This window comes from Planococcus citri, chromosome 2 (assembly GCF_950023065.1).
Source record: "Planococcus citri chromosome 2, ihPlaCitr1.1, whole genome shotgun sequence".
Taxonomy (NCBI): domain Eukaryota; kingdom Metazoa; phylum Arthropoda; class Insecta; order Hemiptera; family Pseudococcidae; genus Planococcus; species Planococcus citri.
In genome coordinates this window covers 35,244,902-35,266,482 of record NC_088678.1, presented here as the reverse complement: position 1 = coordinate 35,266,482, position 21,581 = coordinate 35,244,902, and the positions used below count along the sequence as shown (strand labels likewise).

General features: G+C 34.7%; 1 protein-coding gene across 50 annotated transcripts in view; it reads left to right on the top strand.

The window, feature by feature from the left end:
* Dscam1 (Down syndrome cell adhesion molecule 1) overlaps positions 1-21,581 on the top strand; it is a 135,025-nt gene that overhangs the window by 67,482 nt on the left and 45,962 nt on the right. For 19 of the 50 annotated variants that reach the window (XR_010556911.1, XM_065349840.1, XM_065349818.1 and 16 more), the window contains exons 6-7: positions 9,833-9,982; positions 20,450-20,579. Coding sequence is in view for 49 of the 50 variants with exons in the window: in XM_065349840.1 (XP_065205912.1) it covers positions 9,833-9,982; positions 20,450-20,579 (280 nt within the window). In the remaining variant the exon portion in view is untranslated. Of the gene's footprint in view, positions 1-7; positions 173-366; positions 535-887; positions 1,056-1,935; positions 2,101-2,303; positions 2,469-6,863; positions 7,032-9,832; positions 9,983-11,921; positions 12,046-12,222; positions 12,353-13,685; positions 13,810-15,713; positions 15,838-17,064; positions 17,189-17,564; positions 17,689-19,739; positions 19,864-19,910; positions 20,035-20,177; positions 20,299-20,449; positions 20,580-20,720; positions 20,851-21,581 lie in introns of all 50 variants that reach the window. The other 31 variants (XM_065349815.1, XM_065349825.1, XM_065349850.1 and 28 more) reach the window with 21 other exon arrangements.

Genomic DNA, 21,581 nt, shown 5'->3' with positions numbered 1-21,581 from the left:
TTTATAGTCGTGAATCAAATTTACGAAGCCGATATCCTAAAGGAGTTCGTTATCCGGGGCAATACAGGAATATTGAAGTGTAGCATACCATCATTTGTGGCTGATTTTGTCCACGTAGATGCGTGGATTTCCAATGATGGAGCCATATACGAACCTTCGACCAAAAATTTCGGTACCCACCTATATATAAAGAGTAATACCTAAATGATGAGAATGTATTGGTGTCTAAATGCTCCCTGCCCTGTGTACTGTATCCTATTGCCTTTATCTTCTGGGTCTTATAGTTTTATGACATGACGTAAAAAACAACTCAATACTTACTCTTGAATGCTGAATTTTTATTTTTTATAAATTATTCTGTCGCAGTCGTTAATCAAAAATACGAAGCTGAAATCTTGACGGAATACGTCATACGAGGGAACTCCGGTATCCTAAAATGTAGCATACCTTCGTTCGTAGCTGATTTCGTACAAGTTGAATCGTGGATAAGTAACGATGGCATATCGTATTCAGTCTCGGAAAAAAATAATTACGGTATTGACTGAGTTTACTTAAACAGAGATGTGTATATTTTATGGTAAAGTGTACACTTATGAGTGCTTGAATGTGATATTGTGAGATGAAAATTTGAATTACAAACCTGTTCTTATCTTGAATTCGTGTCTACCACCTGCATCCTGCTTTGCATTGAATTACTAATTGAAATGTACATAACGAGATATCCTCCGATAACCGTATTCGTCCGTGTAATAGGTACAAGTACCATAATATAGTCTAGGTACCAAATCGATTGTATAAGCATACTCGTACGTACGATGCTAAATATGATAATTGATAATGTATCTATTGGCTATGTTTTAATTCATCGTACCATTTTTGTTATTTAGTCGTCTCGCAGACTTATATTACCGAAGCGGAAAATGAATACATTATTAGGGGCAATAGCGCCATTATGAAATGTAAAATTCCTAGCTATGCGTCCGATTTCGTCTCTGTGGAAGCTTGGGTGTCCAGTGATGGAACCACATTGACCACTTCTGGCACTCAAAATTATGGTATAGTAATGCGAAATACGTGTGAAATGTGAATGTGATGGCTGCATGGTGTGATGTTTGGCTCCTCCGAGTTGATTCTAGTACGTGTTTTTCTCCCTGTTCGTTTCTCTATTGATGGATGCTCCGAGACATGCGTGGGGGTGATTGGGAAATGTCATCGGTGGGGTTGCAAAGAGGGCGATGAGATGAGTAAATTTTTCAGAAGGGTCGTGTATGGCTGGCTGTTGATGTTTTTTTATCGTTTTAATTCTTTCGGTTTAATGGAGTTCTGAATTTGGGGAATGTTGTGTTGTTTGTTGAGTTGAAAAAAAAAAGATTACTCGTACTAAACCTTGTTCGGTTCTTTTGCCTGTATTTTAGGATTTTTTTTCAGAAAAAGTTGTCAGCAAAATATTTTTAGTTCTTAGGTATCTACTTAATACTTATGTACTTCAGTAGAGAAAAAGTTTATTGAATTTTTTTGTGAAGTTGACTCTAAGAAGTGAAAGTAGTTCTGAACGAAGAAATAATTGTGCTTAAAAGATATAGCTGAGTAATTTTTCATTTTAGATTAAATTCTTATGGAAGTTGAAAATTTTTTCACGATTTGAAAATACATACTTTCGAGTTCCAATATTGATAAAATCATTCAACCAGGAAATATTCCATGATAAATCTTGGCGAAAATCCTAGGGTAAATATCTTACTTTCTATCTCTGTAGGACTTCCCGTCGATATCTGCTTCGCAAAATAGGAACCGTATATTAAACTCGCAACATCCTACCCACCATATACCCCTCGTCGTTAAAAATCTACTCGTTGTTTATACTCGTGTATGATTCATGGCAAATTTAAACTATGAAAATTTAACAAATGTGTGTTTAAATTTCCTATTGAACAGTGGTTCACCAACCCTACGAGGTGGAGGCCGATAATGAATACGTTATACGTGGGAACAGCGCAATTATGAAATGCGAAATACCAAGCTTCGTGGCTGATTTTGTAATTGTAACCATGTGGTCTGACAGCAGTGGAAATGAATATCGTCCGAATGAGAATAAATATGGTATATTTATCGTATAGCCATCGAAAAAAAGAAAAGAAATGTGCCTTGGTGTGGTGTGTTGAGAAAAAAAACACTCCCTTCAATCCTGTTACTCTTCATACAAAAATACTACTTACCTTTCCGTATTGCATAAAAATGTGTTTTAAATTGAACAAAATTTCCTACTTTCGTTTTAATTGAACCGTATCGCGACAATTTTACAGTGGTCGAGCAATTTTACCAGACGAGAGTGATCGATGAATTCGTTCTACGTGGAAATACAGGCATTTTGAAATGTATGGTCCCCAGTTTTGTTAGCGATTTCGTCAGTGTAGTCGAATGGCTCTCCGATGACGGTTTAAAGTACTCCATTAATGAGAACAATATGGGTACGGTTCATGATGAGTAAAAGTGCCACTTAATAGCATAGATACGAGTGATGTGTGTAGTGTGCTCTGTGCTGGTACCTATATGGATATCCTTTCCTGACACTTTCTCGATGATAATTTCACGTGATGCGGATTCACCATCAACATTACCTATTATTTTTGTTACAGTTGTGAGCCAATATTACGAAGCTCAAGTTCACGATATATTCGTTATAAAAGGTAACTCGGCGATATTCAAATGCAATTTGCCATCTTTCGTGTCGGATCATTTAGAAGTAATATCATGGGAAGATACGAAAGGCAATAAATTTTCCGCGCCCGATGATAATAATTTCGGTACGAAATATTTCCGAATTAAATTACCTGCGTCGTATAGCAAATCGCTTCCTCGTCCGTCGTATACTTATGTCCCCGACCAGAATATTTGTTGCTTCTCCTCAGTGCGATTCTCTTCCAGATTAGATTGAATGAAAAGGGTGCGAGCGTGTAATTGAACTTTTAGTTATTCGATAAATGACGAAAATAAACCAAAGAGGATTATCGTCGTTTAATGACCCGAGTTATGAACGATAAAAGAGCAATTTTCAACGCGGTTTTGTTGATTTTAATGCTTTCGTATTTTAACGTCTTCTTATCGAGTTGGGTTTTTTGTGTATGTTTGCGAAGTGACATGGTATTTGGAATTGATTTTATGTTGAGAAAACTGTAAGGGGGTGGAGGATATTGGAATTTGCTGAAAAAACTGGCATTTGAATGATTGGGAGGTTTTGCGAACAGGGTTGAATTTCTCATCTTTTAAGTGATATTATGAAGAATTATTTATAACTCTCAATTTTTACGAATCAGTTCTACCGATGTGAATTATAGGTAATGATCAAAGTTGTATAGGTAAGCAATGAAGAAATCGAATTTGAAAAAAATCTTTTTTTTAAATTAGGCATCAAAAATTCTCGTAATCAAAATTTTAGACCTCATTTTTTAAAATGGAAAATATTCAAATGATTTTTTTTCTGGGTGATTTGATCTCTCAAATCCCTGTTCCCCGAGCTCAAGAACCCATAAAACACCTGAAAAATTTCAGATCCTCATACAAAAAATTAAGGGTGATTCGATGATTTCAATTTTTCTGGACATTTTTGATGAAAAAAATGAAATGATCCGTTATTATCCCTGGAAAAACACATTTCTGGTCGTATTCAAATTGAAATGAGATTCAGAAGCAGAACTAACTGCCAAACACTCTTTAGGGAAATTTTTGACTTGAGTAAAAAAATGAATTTTTTTAAGGGTCTGATTTTTTTTTTGAAAAAATTCCTCAAAATTCCGAAATAAGCAACTGAGCAGTCACAATATAGCAATGTTTTTTTTAGGTCTTATTCTAACTACCGACGACGCATTTTGGGGCCCACTTAAGGTCCACTTGAGAGGTATTTCAACCGACAGAAAAATTCAGAATTAGACGAAACAAAATTGAAAGAGTATGTAAAAAAAGTTCATCATTAGCTAAAATTTCAGGTGCAGAGATCAATTCAACTTCGAGCATTGAATAAAATTCTGTGGAAAAATGTCTAGTTTTCTCCTTTGAAAATCAATTGAGAACTTCAGAATTGCTCAATGCGGCTTAAATCCGTTTCCAATCGATTCGAGGTGTCGAAAATTGGGTACATTTCAAATTTCAGCTATCTCAGTCAATGTTGCGAAATTTTAATTTCTCAAATTTTTTGGCTTTTTAATTTTCAATTATTCGCCAACGATAGAAAATTTTATTTTAGTGATTGAAATTTTGGCTGAGCTGATAATGTATTTTTGCATTCTCTTTCGATTCAATTTTGTCCGGTTCAAAAATTTTCCTGCCGTTTGAGATACTTTGCTTATTAGAGTGGAAAAGGTGCACTTTTTAGATTCAAATTACGAAAAAATACTCAAAAGTCTCGAAATGTCCGATTGGGCAGCTACAACAACTTCGGGAATTTTTCATACAGGTTGTATTTTCGTTACTATAGTGTTCTGAAGTCCACTTTTGGCAGCAGGAGGAAAAACATTTTTTGAAAAATTTGAGTTCCTCAATATACTCGTACTACGAGTATTCTTCTCATTTACATACAAGGGTTGTCTGGAAGAAGGTGAGACTGATCTCGGCGTGGGTTGGCAACACTGCTTATGGGTAAAAAAAACTATAGGACGTTAATATTTGGACTTTCATCTATCAAATGACCTATTCACAATTGAATTTCGATGAAAACTCTTCCTGCCGTGCCACTTTGAAAAAAAGTACATACTATGCTTGACCCCTCCAGGTTTTGGGGATGGTGTGTTTTTCGCGAGTTTCTAACGAATGAGTGGTTCTGCACTCAAATTGACCTAGAAAGCTGAAATTTGGGATATACTCTATTTTTGACATGCCAAATCGATTGAAAACGGTTTCAAACCGATTTGAGCAGTTCTGGAGCCTCCAGCAGATTTTTGAAACTTGCAGTTTTCCCAAAATGTCATTCAACGTCGGCAGAAGAGTTCGCGAGAACTTTTGGTTAAATGGCAAGAGCGTATGGATGGCTGTTTCAAAGCCAATGGTTCTTATTTTAAAGAGGACATTCGTATGTTATCTATGGAATAATTTTTTTTTGATTTTTACGTGTTTTTTCATTGTTTTCAAATGAGATGAAAAAAACCTGGAGGGGTCAAGCATAGTACTTTTTTTGTAAATAGGTCATTTGATAGATAAAAGTCCAAATATTAACGTCCTGAAGTTGTTTTAACCATAAGCAGTGTTGCCAACCCACGCCGAGATCAATCTCACCTTCTTCCAGACAACCCTTGTACATCAAAATGAGCCTCTAAATACGATTGTAATCCAAACGGAACTAGATGAAATGGGGTTTTCTGGGTTAATAACTGCCTATTCAAGTTTTTCACTAGTTAGATAATTTTTGGCACATTTTTAGATTATTGAAAGTAAGATCCTCTATTTTCTGTTTGAATAGTTGAAATGAAACGTATTTTTTTTTCAAAAAGAAAAATAGGGGGAAAATATGTGATCCTTATTGGAAGTACAAGAGCCCTTGATTTTGATACGATTTCAAAAAAAAAAAAATGAATTGTATTGACCTATATTTTTTTCTTCATGGGGCCCCTCTACTCTTCACTTTTCCCACCCAGGTAGTAGGTACCCTTAAACATGGCCAAAATACTGAAAAATTCAAAATGGCTCATGCCACGTCGTTTGTTAGATTTTATAGAAGTTGTGTGCTTGAATATTCACTTGAGAGTATTTTTTAAATAGGTTGAGAGTATTTTTTAAATAGGTACGACTCATATCCTTCTGCAGCTTCCAATTTTGCTGTAAAATCTCGAGTGTGACATGTCGATTCCCATCAATTCAATTATTTTTTAAATTCAACCCTCGTTGCCTTCCTTCAGTCAATTCAATTCATTTCGAAAAAAGTGTAGGATAGAAACACATGGGTGTATTCGTATTTTTTCTTCACCAAAAATAGTCTTACCTATACCTGGAATTTTTTAGATTTATTTGCTATTTTTGGCTATCCTTTTTTTAAAACCGAAAATAAAAATCAAACACAAGCTTTAAAATTCAAAACTTAATTAAATCATCATTACTTTTTAATGATTTCTTTATTTTAGCAGAATTAATCCCCCATCCAGTTTTAATTTTTTGGTGAATTTCACAGCATCATCAATAACCAATTCATATTGGACGGACAATGCTTTGATTAGCACCTTGAGTGTACTTATTGAAAATTCACCTATATCTCGATCTACTCATCGCACGAGGTGTATCCGCATAATTAAATCCATTTTCAAGGACCTTAAGTGATTCAAACGAAGCGTTATAAAAAATCAAATCTATTGCGCGAGATTACGTGTACCTACCTTATATTCGTTGGACGATAATCGTTCTAAAGATACTTGTCTATTTTACTTGTCCTCGATTCAACAACAGTACGGTGCCTATCGGCCTACTACATATTTGACCAATACAGCACATATTCATCTAATAATGGCTCTAGTATCAAAATGATTTTCCGTCACTATAAGTACATAATGAGTCTAGTGACGCCGATATCGCCATCATCGTGACCACCAATATTCCAAACAATAAAATTTACATTCGAAGATGCGCCATCGTCGTCGTACTATTGTCTAAGCCATCAAAGCTTTCCGCGAAGGTGGTCAACGTAGGAGTTAGGAAGTTGATCTCGCACGTTCTAACCCCGCAGCAAGAATTTTTCAATATGTGTAGTGAAAGTACGAGAATACCTATTCCAAGTTTATGTAATTGGGTATCGTTGACGTGTGTATGAGGCTAAACTACAAATTGGGATTTTTTTTCGCTCGGTATTAATTAGAGGGTGTAATTTTTTTTTGTTGCCGAAACAGTGGTTGGCCAACATTATGCGGTGAATGTAATGGATGAGTATGTATTACGCGGTAATCCAGGTATACTAAAGTGTCACATACCCAGTTTCGTAGCCGATTTCGTATTTGTCGAAGCATGGATTCAAAACGAAAATGTTCAGCTGACTTCGGAAACTAGTCGCGATTACGGTATTAAAATTTATTCTTTACCCTCTCTCTCTTAAAGTTGTTGTGTGATCGTAAATGCGTCGCGGGGTGTCGGTAGAGTTTCAAAATCAGGTGGAATTTAATCCTCAGTTATCCTAAATTACCTGACCCTTGTGTGCTCCGTCTTGTGTCATCCTTTGGTTATCCTTTCCTGGTATGTGTGGGAGAAATGAATGCGTATGTTTAAGATTTAGTTTTAAGTTTAGATTTTAAGCAGACGTGGAAAAGAGTGCTCAAATTGCTAGATAGCAATTGGAGAGAGGAGGAGAAGTCATCATACTTATTTTGAAACTTCACATAATACATAACATGTGAGCATTTACTTATCAAAAATTTTTTCAGGTAACCAGTTCTAAAAACAAAAAATTCAATTAAACTTTTCTCACTATGAAAAAATCTTTCCTAAACAGTAATTAACACTCTATCATGCCATTTTAAACACCATACTGGTTTTTTATTACAAAATAACGTATACGCAGCGTAATTACAACTTCTCTCTTAGAGAGCTACGTTTGCGTAAACGCTGAAAAGTTACACTTTTCCTCATTTCGCGAGTAAACAAAATAAACAAAAGAGTAAAAGTTGAATGAAAATGTGAATCTATTCAGTATAAAACTTATGCTTTCAAAATTCAACTACAAAGAATAAAATTCTACACGTCAAAATGGCACAAAATGCGAATTTTAAAAGGAAATAATGATTAAGGCTTTCGCAATTTTTTTTTCTCTTCTGTATTGTGGTGCTCCTTTCCGCGTTTTTAGTCTAAGGAGCTTTTTCGCTGTTGTGTAATTTTTTCACTATTGGTGGTGTGAAAATTACTTTTCAATTGGTGATTCATTGAACAATGTGATACGAAAGTTCAGATGATGAAATTTCAAATGAATGGCGTACCTATCTGATTATTTGGAAATGATTCAGTCGTACACTGGGCTACAGCGTGCTCAATCCATTATCTGCCCTATCCAAAATACGGGCAGACGATTTATGGGACACCCGGTGGCCGGTGAATTATTGACTAATTGCGTTAAAAATAATTTGTATCGTTTAATGAATCACTGAAAGGGTATTCGTCTTGAACCTATGTTGATAATTTTGTTAATGAGAGATTTTATCAATTAAATTACTGTTCATAGGTTCATTTCGTGTACATTGGGCTTTGCTTTGATACCAGAACTGTCGATTTTCAAAGTACTTAGAGCTAACTACGTACTTACTAATTGTGCTGGAAAGCTAATTAGATACAAATTACCTTATCGTTTGTTCAATTCCCCCCCCCCCCCCAAAAAAAAAGAAAGCAATTTTTTTCGTCCATTTAGAAAGAATAATATTTTTCGTATTATGTATATTAGTTGCATAATATGAAGATAAACGAATGAAATTATTCCGTCGTTTCAAACAGTTGATTTGTTAATGTTTGAAAATGAGATTGATTTTTTAAAATTAATCAAGTACGTACATGATTCATGTTCCACCTGATCAATAAGTATTATTATTTCAAAACTGAGTTACCTACTTGACATTTTTTCCAAAACAAAAACACAAAAATTGTGTTTTTTCTGAAAATGTGAGACGTTGCAGGTAGGAAAAAGCATGATCTGAAACCCCCTTGACAGCTACCTACTTTAAAGTAATTTTCTCTAGTAGAAAGTGAAGAACAAAATTCAATTTTTTTTTTTTAAATTAAGTATATATAAATTTTTGGAGAATTTACCGGTCGAAAAAAATCCATCAAAAAAATGCCATAGAATTTTGAATTTTTTTTTGAATAGGAAAAAAATTATTATTTTTCCATTTCATTCAATCAAAAAAATGTTTATGTTCACTTCAAAAATTGAATTTGAATATTCAAACAATTAATCCAAGTGCTTTAATCGACAGTTCTACGTACGTTAATTAACAACTACATATTTAGTTAGACATTCACTCGATCAAAAATTGTCACCCAAATTCTTCATCCATCACTTTTTTGAAAAAATTTTACAACTAGATTTACGAATCTGACGTTTTTCTACAACAACTCGATCGTAATTGAATTCTATGAAAATAATACGACTTCAATTCCGATTTCTAGTTCACTTCCAGAAAGATATTAGGGAAACACGTGAGTTGGTGAAATTTTAATGAACATGAATTATTAAAATTCGTCGCAACGCCAGTCTAATATTGAAGGTCCTGACAATTTGGCAACGTCGCGTTTATGATATTGCGCTATACGCAGCACAATGTACTTTTGTTGTTATCGATGACTAAAACTTGTTGAGTCAGTCGATGGGTATGAAAATAACCACTGCTTAGCGTTGCAGTAAAATAAACTACTTATGTATCGTCTTGTCTGAAATTCCCGTCGACAATGCGATATTTTTGTCCATTAAAGAGATAATGTTGGTGACAATTTTTGATCGATGGTATTAATTTAAATGCGATGGGTGATTCGTTGTTAAAAATTTTATGCTCGAAAAGGGCATAAGATTTGTAAAATTTTTAGAATTATCGAAATTATGGAAATTGTTTTGATTTTATGATGAAATGAAAAAATTTATGTTGGATATGAATATGAGGGAGAATTTAATAAAGGCTGTAAATTGAGCCAATATTTTTGATGGACGTTTCATGATTATTGAGGAATAAACGAATCACTCAGAAATGCAATAATTTTCGAAATAACAATGTTCAATAAAGAACTATACGTTAATTCGGAAATTTTTAATTTCTAGTAAGTATAGACTATTATCACAATTTTTCATACCAATGCGATGTTCTAATACCAATTTTTGCTATTTTAGATGGTAAATACTTAGTTTTACCGTCGGGCGAGTTACACATTCGAGATGTGGCACCTGAGGATGGCTTCAAGTCGTATCAGTGCCGTACTAAGCACAAATTGACTGGAGAAACTAGACTGAGTGCTACCAAAGGACGTTTAGTGATCACAGGTAAATAGAAATTTGATTTATAAAACTTTCCTAAATTATTATTACATTATTTTAAAAGTAAGTAGTGTACGTTTTTGGGCTTCGAGGGTTATTCTGAAAAAAAGTTGGAATAAAGGGTCTAAATGTTATGGATGGTATGTTGGAAAGTTCTAAAATGGAAGCTTTTTTTGGAATGTTTTTTAGAAATGTATTCTAAAAAAATTTAACTATCTTCGCTCCTCTTCCCCCAAAAAATCAAAAATAATATGATAAATTATATCCTACGAGTAGGTATTAGAATTTTTTTAAATGAAAAAAAAACCAATTAATTATTTTATGTGAAAATATTGAAATAAATTGAAAAAAAAATTAAAGAAATGATCAATCAAATTTTTTCTAAAGAATCATCTGTTGACATATTTTTTTATTGGATTGTGGAATACGGAAGGAAACGTTGTAGAGGATAATTCTGAAAAATACTGTAAAAGCTCTCAAAACATGAGCAAACTATCTCAAATTATTTTATGAATTTTCTCTGAAATATTATATTTTTCCCTAGGTATTCGAAGCCCGAAAACGTATGCATAATTTAAAAGCTGCCTCTCTCAAGGGGACACTTGCTTTAATTTTTTTTTTTTTTTCGTTCATCCTTTCTACATTTCCATCCTCTTATTCGTTCATCATTCATGTACAATCCATTCGTTACCCTGGGAAATTCGTATTACGAATAATTCGATTCAAAAAAACAGCATACAGATTATGTATGTAGGTACAAAATACAAACGATGGAAAATTCCAACGGTAAATTTTTCACTTTTCAGTCAATGAAAAAAAAAACGAATTTATTGGATAAATGATTTGTTTTCCTTGTGGCTATCAAATTCGTCGACATCATCGACGCAACGGTCTATTACAAATGAATTTTCCAGGGTGACGTAAATTAAGTTTTCCTCGCCTTTTAACTTCGAATCTATTTCCCATCTTCCATTTTTCATCACCTTAGCTTTTTTATTTCGCATAGATTACCTCATGTAATTTAATTTTACGCTACATTTACGAGAAAAAAATTGTTGTACGGTGTTTTCAAATTGACCTTTGTGTATAGTTTACCTATCTAAACTTTACACAATGAAAAAGTTTTGGCAGTTTTTTCAACTCGTGCAACACTGTGCAATAATTTTATAGATTTATATTTTTATTTATAAAAAGCCTGAATGTTGGGATGGGTACTCCAGAGCTCGTACGAGTCAAAATTTTGTTTTTTTCTGCGTCGAAATTTTTTTTTATTTTTCAATAAATACGCATAAATACCCGAACGTATTTTCATAACTATGCAGAACCGGTTGGCAGTTCTGTTCCAAAGATTCCATTTGTAGACAAAGTGAAAAATTTACAGTTTTTATTGGCAAACGGTATCGTTCTTCTTTGTCCTGTTCAGGGATATCCTGTTCCTTCGTATAGGTAAGTGTTTCAACGAGGTTGTATTGTGCATGTTTTCGTAACGTAGGCATTACTCTTATTATATTTGTGTCGTTTTGCTGCTGTTATTCGTCAAAGATGCACTGATGTTTGGTGTTCTGTATCTGAGGTCTCTGTGGGCAGCTTTGCAAACAATGGTCGTAGTTAGGAATTTTTTTACTTAATTATCTGCATACTATTGTGAGCTCTAACAATTTCAATATTAAATTTGAGTATTGAGTACACTCATCTCAACAACAACAAAAAAAATCGTACCCTCGTATCAAGTACATTAACCTTACTTCTCCTATTTTCCATATCAGTAGGTAAAAAAATTCAGATTGGTAGGTAGGCTACTTTTAAGCGTTACTTTCTGAGTCACCCATATTAGGCACTTAGGTAGATACTTAGATAGGTAGGATATTTTTAACCGTTACTTTTTTTTGAGTCACCTTATGATTTCCATTTTGAAATGAAAATGTTTTTAAATGTTTTGGCGAAGAACCCTACAGCAGCACTGCCGCTAAATTTGCAACTACTGAAAAAATACACGGTTTTGTAAGCAGAATGGGAACACCAATTACATTACTATGTGCTGCTCAGGGGTACCCAGTGCCATCATACAGGTAAGTTTCTGGAGTAAAGAGGTAATTTTATTACCTAATAGGCTATATTATGGGGTCTTTCAAAATTTTACTGGCTTGACTAATGCTCAATAATCTGCCATATATTTATTTATGCTTTTTACTTTTTTTTATCTTATTTAATTTTTCGTCCTTTTTCGTGGCGTTTTCTGATAAAAGAACCGGTTGGAGTTACTTCGCCAAAACTACCCATGAAGAAAGACGTTACTAGTTTAAAAATAGATGCGGATTTGGGTGGCGAATTGACGTTGATTTGTCCTGCACAGGGATTTCCTGTGCCAGTGTTTCGGTAAGAATTTTTGAATATTTTTGAGAAATTCTGTTTTTTCTCTAATGAGGAATGAGGATGTAAGTGAACACATGACGATGGGCAGGATATACCGAGAAAAAAAATCGACTGGCTGGAGTACCTAATTTTTCAATATAACCTTTGGGCCTTCTTCTGTAATGTTTTGATTTATTAAATTCTCACCATTAATACTCTTTTGAATTTTTATTTTTCTCAAGTGCCTCTTGGAAGTTCTTCTCCCAAATTTTCGAGCTCAGATGATTCCAGAGGATTTAAAGTCAGAAAAGGGAATTCTTTGGCGTTATTATGCGTTGCTCAGGCTCATCCAATACCAGCTTTTAGGTAGGATTTCTAAACATTTTTACTCAGCAAGAATTACCTGCAGCATCTACTCATAATTTGTTTTGCTTTTCTGCTTATTTTTCTCTTGAATTGGTCAAAAATTAACAGATTTTGTTTGTGTGGCTGTGGTTGATGATTTACGTATTGGTGACTGTTTTTGAGCAGAATTTAGCCGGGTTTCGGTTCAGGGCATTCAGAATCATTGGTTTTCTGTGAAATTCTATTCACAGGTGGTAGAATAGGTGGGTGGAAAGGAAACACATTGACTACCCCTTAGAAAAAATCCGAGAGGGAAGTCTCCTTAATATACTCCTTGCAAGAATTGAAATTAAGTAGCTGAACTGCTGAAGACATCTTCGTTTATTGCACCCTGCAATTGAAGACGCTTACCGAACTCCTCTTTGCGTGGTACATGCGCACGTTTCATGTCTGTTGGTCTGCGCATGCGCAGACTGTGCAGTACAAACGCTCAGCACCTCTCTTTGCTTAGTACGCATGCGCAGACTGTTCATTTCATGTCTGCGCATGCGCAAGGTGCGCAGAACTGTTTAATGCCCTCCCAGGTATTGAATGCGCTAGCTGGTTGCGCATACGTACTAAGTATATACTTTATATGTATAATTTCAGTTTTTTTCCTGAGCATTTTGTAGAGATAGCCTCATTTGTTCATAACAATAAGTATTTCAAACTCGTTGAAAACACTTCACCAATCGTTCAATTCCAACTGGTTTATGGAGATGTCTATCTGATTGTGCTTTCATTGTTTCATTTCTCATTTTTGTTTGGATTAGGGGCCATTTTCAAAAAATTTGGTTGACTCGTCGATGCTTTGGTTTGTTTTCATATTATATGTACAAGAATTTCCATTCATTTTCCATTTACATATTTGTGAAAATTTCTCATACATTGAGGTTTTGGGATATTTTTTACTCTATGAATATGAAAATATAATCATCAAATCTAATCGGATTTGATTTTTTCTCAAATTTAGAACCGGTTGGAATGAAATCTCCGACTTTTCCGACTGATTTACGCAGCGGTACTTTTGTTAGAAGCGCCAAACAAACTTTCGGCCTGTTGTGTCAAGCTCAGGGTTTTCCATTACCATCATTCAGGTAAAAAATTTCACCTTTGTAATTCTATACCGTTTGCGTTTATTGTAGAGCCTATTGGTTTGAAATCTCCGGCTTTTTCTTCCGAAAGCAAATCGAGTACTTTTTATAAAAAGCAAACACAAGCGATTGCTTTGCTGTGTTCAGCGCAGGGATTTCCTGCTCCTTCGTACAGGTATCTAAACCATGAAGTTTTATAGAAATTATTTGAATGTGTGTGAGCTAAAATTAGCTCTTTCGTGTGAACTGGAAACGCCTTCAACATTCAGGTTTTTTGGGCCATTTTTCGATCACTCGTTCACGATGAATTTTGATTTTACTCCTTAGAACCGGTTGGAATGAAATCGCCAACTTTTCCATCCGATTCGCGTAGCAGTGGAACTTTTTTCAGACAAGCGAAACATACGTTCGCGTTATTATGTCAAGCTCAGGGATTTCCGATACCTGCTTTCAGGTTCGTGTTTGGTGGTTTTTATTTCGGACATATCGAACGAGTCGGTTTGAATATTTTAAATACTTGTTGCTTCTTTTGTCCTTGGCTGGGTTCGTCAAAAAATGCACTGTCTCGACATTCAGGCTATGTTTGTTGGTATTTCATATTTGTGTGACCTTTTCGTTATGAATGTTAGAACCTGTGGGCAGTAAAGCTCCGACTTTGACCTCGGCTGCTGAAAAAGTTTGGCTTAAGAAACGAAATAATCGCGCTATCGAGTTGAACTGTCATGCTCAAGCATTTCCTGTACCGAGTTTTAGGTGAGAATTTTGATTTTTCGATGATCATTGTTGGGGTTGTAGTGTTCGTGACGTGCTTGGATAAAATTCATTTTCGAGATGGAGGTTTAATTTCGTGCGAGTTTTTTTAAAATACCCGTCCCACATTCAGAGGGGGTGGAAAGGTATACGATTAAAGTGATGTTTTATTAATTAGAACCAGTCGGATTGAAACCTCCTACTTTTTCTTCGGATGCTGAAAGTTCTCGTTTTAAGAAAAAGTCAGGCCATCCTCTAGCTTTATTATGCCAAGCACAGGCGTTTCCAGTGCCTTCAATTAGGTGAGTATACCGAATTACTTCGATGCGTTTTCGATTCCAATACATTCGTGCGAGTTCTTGCTGTAGTACAAGTCCCAATATTTTGGCCAGATAAGGAGTTTTAGTTTGAGACATTTTGTGTGTAATTTAAACAGAGCCGGTTGGATTGAAACCTCCGACTTTTTCATCTGATTCTGAAATATCTCGATTCAAGAAAAAAGCTGGTCATTCGTTGGCATTACTTTGCCAAGCACAGGCTTTTCCTGTTCCTTCAGTTAGGTAAGTACATACTTAATGAGTCTACAAAATGAAGAATTTCACCAGTCACTGTTTTTTAGAGGGCTGCGAGGGAAACTTTTCAGTCACGTTGTTGTCTAATGTCTTACACTAGATTTTAATTATTAAAGAGGAAAACATACAGATCAACTTCTTCGAGCTATTTATAAACCTGAAAGTTTCGTAGCGTTTTGATTGTATCGCCAAAAGTTGCGAACTTTTTATGCGAAATTTCTTCTCTGCATAGCTTTTATGTATTTTCGTGTATTACTGGGTCGTTGCCTTCTTGCTCGATAAATTTATGCAGTGTTGTTGTTTAGATTCATCAGCCTTGACTTATACCCGACCTTGTCATTTTGTACGGAAAATTAATCCCACTCACGCTGTTTACAAATGTAATAGAAAGTGAAATGGCCATCGATTATGCGACTTTTATCACGTGTACATGTGTATTTTTCCTGTCTTTGTTTTCCTTTCCTATATCCGAATTTATTCTTTGAACGAAAAAAAAAAAAAAAAAGATTGGATATCAATACCTAGGTACCAATATAATTTATGCTAACTGTACCTGGTGTACTGGTGTACATTTTGCTCATACAGAGCCATTAGGAGCCAAACCACCTACTTTACCTCCCGAATTGAAACATAATTGGGTTGAAAAGAAAAGTAAAAATGATGTTGCACTGCTTTGTCAAGCACAAGCTTTTCCAGTACCTTCGGTTCGGTAAGTTTGTGTTCGATTAATTTTGAGTTTTTCTTTTTTGGAAAACTGTACAACAATTTTTCGTGATGAGGAAGGAGGATTTCGAATTTTCTTGCAACTGGTGTAGATTTCAATATCTCTGTATAAGTAGATGAAGGAGGGTGGTTTTTAACTTTTTTTATTTGGACTTGCATTTTTTTAAAAATAAAAGTCTGCCAAAAATGTCTCAAAAAAGATTTTTTTAATTTTAATTTTTTTTCGTTTTTCAACGGTATTGGAGTGAAAATTTTTCGTGTGTGTAAAAAAGTCAACTTTGTGTTATTTGATTTGATTTTGTCAAATTCAGAAAATAATTCACTTTACTTCAAAGAGAATTGAAAAGAATTTCTAATTGGTTAATTCGCGAAAAATTGAGAAAAAAATCATTATGATCAGAAAAAAATTTTGTATTTACACAGTAATTTTCCAGAATATAACATCTCTTTTGAGAGGAGAAATCTGAAAATTGTTCAATTCATTCTTATAAAAAATGTATGGAGGTAGGTAGTCGATAGAAATTAAAAATTTATTCCTTCTCAAAAAATTTCAAATTCTTTAATCATTTTTAAGAGGACAGATCTCAAATTTTAAATTCGGAGAATGAGTAAGAAAAGAGGGAAAAAATTCACCATTTTTCTTAGGTCGAAAATTCTCAAGCCATTTCATGTTAATGACACACCGATGATTCATGATGACCAAAATTTTGGTAATTTGTGCATTTTTTTTATAAATTATCATTTTTTTAAACATCTCAGACAATTTGAATCCTTTGTAATTTCTCATAAAAGAAGTCAGAATTTTTTTCTAGGTGATATTTTGTTGTAAGAAATTAAATTAACTGAACTTGATAATTTCAACCAAAAAAAAAAAAAAATGAGTGCATGTTTTGGGAGCTTCATAGAACTTTGTTTTGAGGAATGAAAAACAACAGGACAGGGAGGGAGGTTACATGACAATAGCTCATATTTAAAATTTTTTGATTGCTTATTTTTTTTTTTTCATGAAATTACGTTTAAATTCAGCTTTGATTTCAAATTTGTGATGATATCTGTGACAAGCTGAAAGTAGGATACTCGTACGTTCGAAGCTCAGAGAAGACCCATTTCAACAATTTATTGGGCTTCAAATTGACGAATGGTTGAATTTAGTTCAACGAAGATCTGGCCTGTTTTCATAATTTATCCCTCAAAATATTTTTTGATGCTCTAGAACCCATTGGAGTAAAAACACCATCGATATCATCAGACGACAAAACTCGCTCCATAACACGTCCAGCTATTCTTCCTTTAGCGATACTATGCCAGTTGCAAGGATTTCCTGTTCCTTCATTCAGGTATCACGTGCTTCTGTCATTCTCACGTGTAAAGTAGACGAGGTATCTACGTAGAAATAAGAGATTTAGTAGCAAAAAGCGAAATATAAAAGCGGGTGTTCCTCTCCTTCCCAAATCATCTCCTTTTACATATTTACAATCAACCATCTGAGCTAAACCCATTGCAATTTCTCACTTCCGCAGAACCGGTAGGATCTAAAGCTCCGACAACAGTTGACGATAAAAGTCGCAGCATATATCGAAGTGCCAAACAAAACGTTGTACTTTGGTGTCAATCGCAAGCTTTTCCAGTCCCATCATTCAGGTTATAATCGTTCCCATTTTGGAGAATTTTTTTGCCTAAAATGGGGCACGCTTTTGTATTTTTTTCACGCAGAACCGGTGGGTGCTAAACCGCCTACGTTCTCTTCGGACGATATTAGTCGAACGTTTCAACGTAAAAGTAACAGTAAAGTGGTTTTAACGTGCCAAGCTCAAGGGTACCCAGTTCCAGCTTTCAGGTTAGTTCTTATTACCGATTATTGAGACGGTCCTACGATGGATTGTGTTTTTTGTTACTCTCTGTATAGAGCCGGTAGGATCCAAAGGACCTGTTTTCACCAACGATGATAAAGTAAATTCGTTCTCGAGAACGAAAAATAAAAGCTTGAATATGTTGTGCCCAGCGCAAGGTTATCCTGTGCCGTCGTTTAGGTGTGATTTTACTCATTTTCTATTTTTATATCTTCTCCCCCTTTTTTTTTGGAGTTTAAATATCATCGCGTTTTCTGGTTGACATTTTCGAGTGTTATTTAAAAATGAGCTAATGTATCTGCTCGGTTAACTTTTATGGGAACTTGTTAGTAGGGAAATCGTCTCATAAACAGGTGAGTAGGTAGATTTTTTTTAAAAAACGTTTAGTCGATATGGAAAACCCAAAGCATCAGTCTTCAGGTAAGGATGCGTTCTTGTATGCTTTGCAAAGGTCGCTCGTTTTGTTTTAATGGATCAGGACGATAGGGAATCGATACCGTTGTTGTTTTGTCAGGTCCCATTCCAACATCATCTGTAATCAAATTATTACTCAGGTGAATTGGTTTCTGAAATGGAAAGCTGATTGTGTAAAGTGTATCTAACGCCCCTCATCATAATATCATGCCCAGAAGAGAACTGATGGACGGGATTTGAAAATTTTTATCGCAAATAGACCCAATTGAAATTGACCATTTTCATAAAAAATAAATTAGAATCTCAAACAGAAAATGCAGTCCTTACAAAATTGTTTTCTTTTAATTTCCTGAATAGAATTTTTTAAGAACAGAAAAAATTACGAGAAACAACTCATGAAGAAACTGTCACAATCTGATTCAACCATCCCACACCCCTATTCTGGAACTTCTTGGGAGGCTCGGGCATTTTTGGATTTGTAATCCAGGCATATTCAGGGCATCCATTTTGGAAAATTGAAAATTTTTAATTTATTTATTTTCGAGACAAAATAGAAAAGTGTAGTAAGATCTTCCATTTTGACCTGAAACTTCGCACAGAAAATTACTTCTCAATATTTTGGAATTTTATTAATAATTTCTAAAAAATGATAGATAACAATTTCATCCTACTGCATAACAATTTTTTTTTTTCAAAATTTCGTTCAAAGTTAAATTGGTGGAATCTGTGATAAAAAAATTACAGAAGCTGCAGTTAATTTTTTTTGGCATAGGGGCCTATTTTATTGAGATTATGTATGACCTTGAAAAATATTTTCGTATGGAGGTTTGAGGTTTTCGATTTTTTAAACAACTTACCAAAAATTTTAAATGATGCTAAAAATTGTTTATTTCTGTGGGTTTTGCCTATTTCAGGAAATTTGGATAATCCTGTGAATAGTTGTTTGATTTTTAAGAAGAGAAAGAGGAGGGGGTGTAAAATCAGCTCGAAAAATGTTGTGAAATTACGTCAAAAAATAGGTGGTAAAAATGTTCCATCTAAGATTCAACCTCCTCTCCCTCCCTCCATAACTTCCCCACCCTCACTTGAATGAAGATATTTGGTAGGTTTTTATTTCTAAAATATCGACAAAAAATTTGAAAATTCAGATTTTTCAACTTTTATGTCAATGGGTTATTTTTGTTGGTAGTTTTCGGATTTTTACCCGTAAAATTGACTGTCTTGGAATGTGACGATTTTGGCCATATTAAATTTACACATTTTCAAAATGAACGTGGATTTTTTTTTCTAATTTTCTCGATATAGTAGATATACCTACTGCAATTTATCAGCTTTCCATCGCAAACTGAATTTCGAATTTCAAACCAGTTCACCTGGATCATAGGATGATCACCCAATCTATCTAGCGAAGATTAATTTGAGCTATAAATGTTTTTACACGCAGAACCGGTGGGCATGAAAGCGCCGACCTTTTCATCAGATACAAAAATCTCAGCGTTTGTACGATACGAAGGCCAACACTGTAACCTTCTATGTCAGGCGCAGGGGTACCCAGTCCCAAATTTTCGGTAATATACTTGTTTATTTTTTAGAGCTTTTTTCGAATTGTATTTTTACTTTGTAGAACCTGTCGGATGGGTTCGTCCTAAATTCTCTAAATCTTCCAAATCGAACCAATACGATTACCAAAAAAGTGAAAAATTTGTATTGCTCTGCGAAGCGCAAGCTTATCCCGTGCCGATGTTCAGGTTTGTTGGTATTATTGTCTATGTTACAATTTGATTAAAATCTATAGAACCCGTTGGCTCGGTTAGACCGAAATTACCCAAGTTCGCTAAAGGCGATATATTCGAAGCTCGTCAATCGCAGACTTTTGCTTTGCTATGTGAAGCGCAAGGTTTTCCTTCGCCGTCCTTCAGGTAAATGCTTTTCGAGGAAATTTCTTTTTTCTAAGGGTGGGCCGACTCCGGAGTATGATGATCAACATTCAGGTGTTTCATGAGAATTATCCACTGTGCCATTCTCATATCCATCCTGATTGTTTTATTGTACCTATTACTAGAACCTCAGACGAGTATTAAGCCAAAAATAAGAGACGAAGATTTAGTCCGTAGACGTTTCGAAATCGGCTCACAGTTCCCATTGTTGTGTATTGCACAAGGATATCCTGCTCCGGTGTTTAGGTAGTTTGACATTTTCTCCATCTCTTAGAAGCAACTGAAACGGTTTCTTCGCCAACATTCAGGCTTTTTTGTTCCCAAATTATTGTGTACTATTTTCTTGAATTCTGGATACCTATTATGGCTAGAGACAAATTTTTACTGCGTATTTCAGAACCTACCAATAAAATACCACCTAAAGTTCCTGGTAAGAAGTACGAAGGCGGAGAAATCGTTTCAGTCGAAATGAAAGCACCGGCTTATTTATTATGTCAAGTTACCGGCTTTCCTGCTCCTATGTTTCGGTATTTTTTATTCGTAATTTTTCACCAGTGGGGTTTCCGGTGGAAGTGCAGTAGTTGGCTCGTATTAGCTCTGGTCTGTCCCTCTAATCGAAAAATTTTGAAATTAAATTTTGTTCATTCGTGATCTATGTATCCCTATAGAACCAACAAATAATATACCACCTCGATTACTCGGACTCAAAATTAAAGGAAGTATTGAGCAAGACAGCAAATCAGGTGAAACAGCTGTTGTCAGATGCGATATCACCTCATTCCCTGTACCTGTTTTCAAGTAAGCTGATTTCAATGATCCTCGTGTAGGTAAATAGAGAAAATTGTATATTGGGAGCTGCTGCATTATTGATTAAGGTTCTGACATTCGAACGATTGGGGTCATTTTTGGAAATTTTTTGGGATCTCGACCATAGCAAATGATTGTAATTTACAGAGCCGACTAACGCAGTTCCACCAAAAGTTACTAATAAAAATATCGATATAAAAAGTGTCAACTCGGGTGGTCAATACGTTGGCTTTTGCCCGAGCCAGGCTTATCCTGTGCCTGCATACAGGTAAGTAATATTTATCTAAGTGTTAAGACGAAAGGAAATTTTAGGAATACTGATGTGAGAAACTTTTTTTAAAACAAATATCGCCAGTTTGAAAGCTCTTTAATAAAATACCATCGTTTGAAATTAGGTGTACTTGAAGGAAATTATCGCGTTTTCCTCTTTTCTGAAAAGGTTATAAATGATTAAATCTTCTATTTGTCATATCTTCTGGAAAATTATCCCCCATCTCATTGAATTAATTATTCCACTTTCACAGCGGAAATAAAAAGATGCACTTAGTCGATGCATTCATGCAATTTGCATAAATGAATGATCAACTTGCACGTGGAAAAGTTTCCATGTTACAAATTAAAAACCGTATTTAGTTTTAAATTTCATCTCTTCTGTCGTGATAGAGATATCTAATTTGTTTTAATTTTTTGAAAAATAATTCAATTAAATTATTAATTTTTTG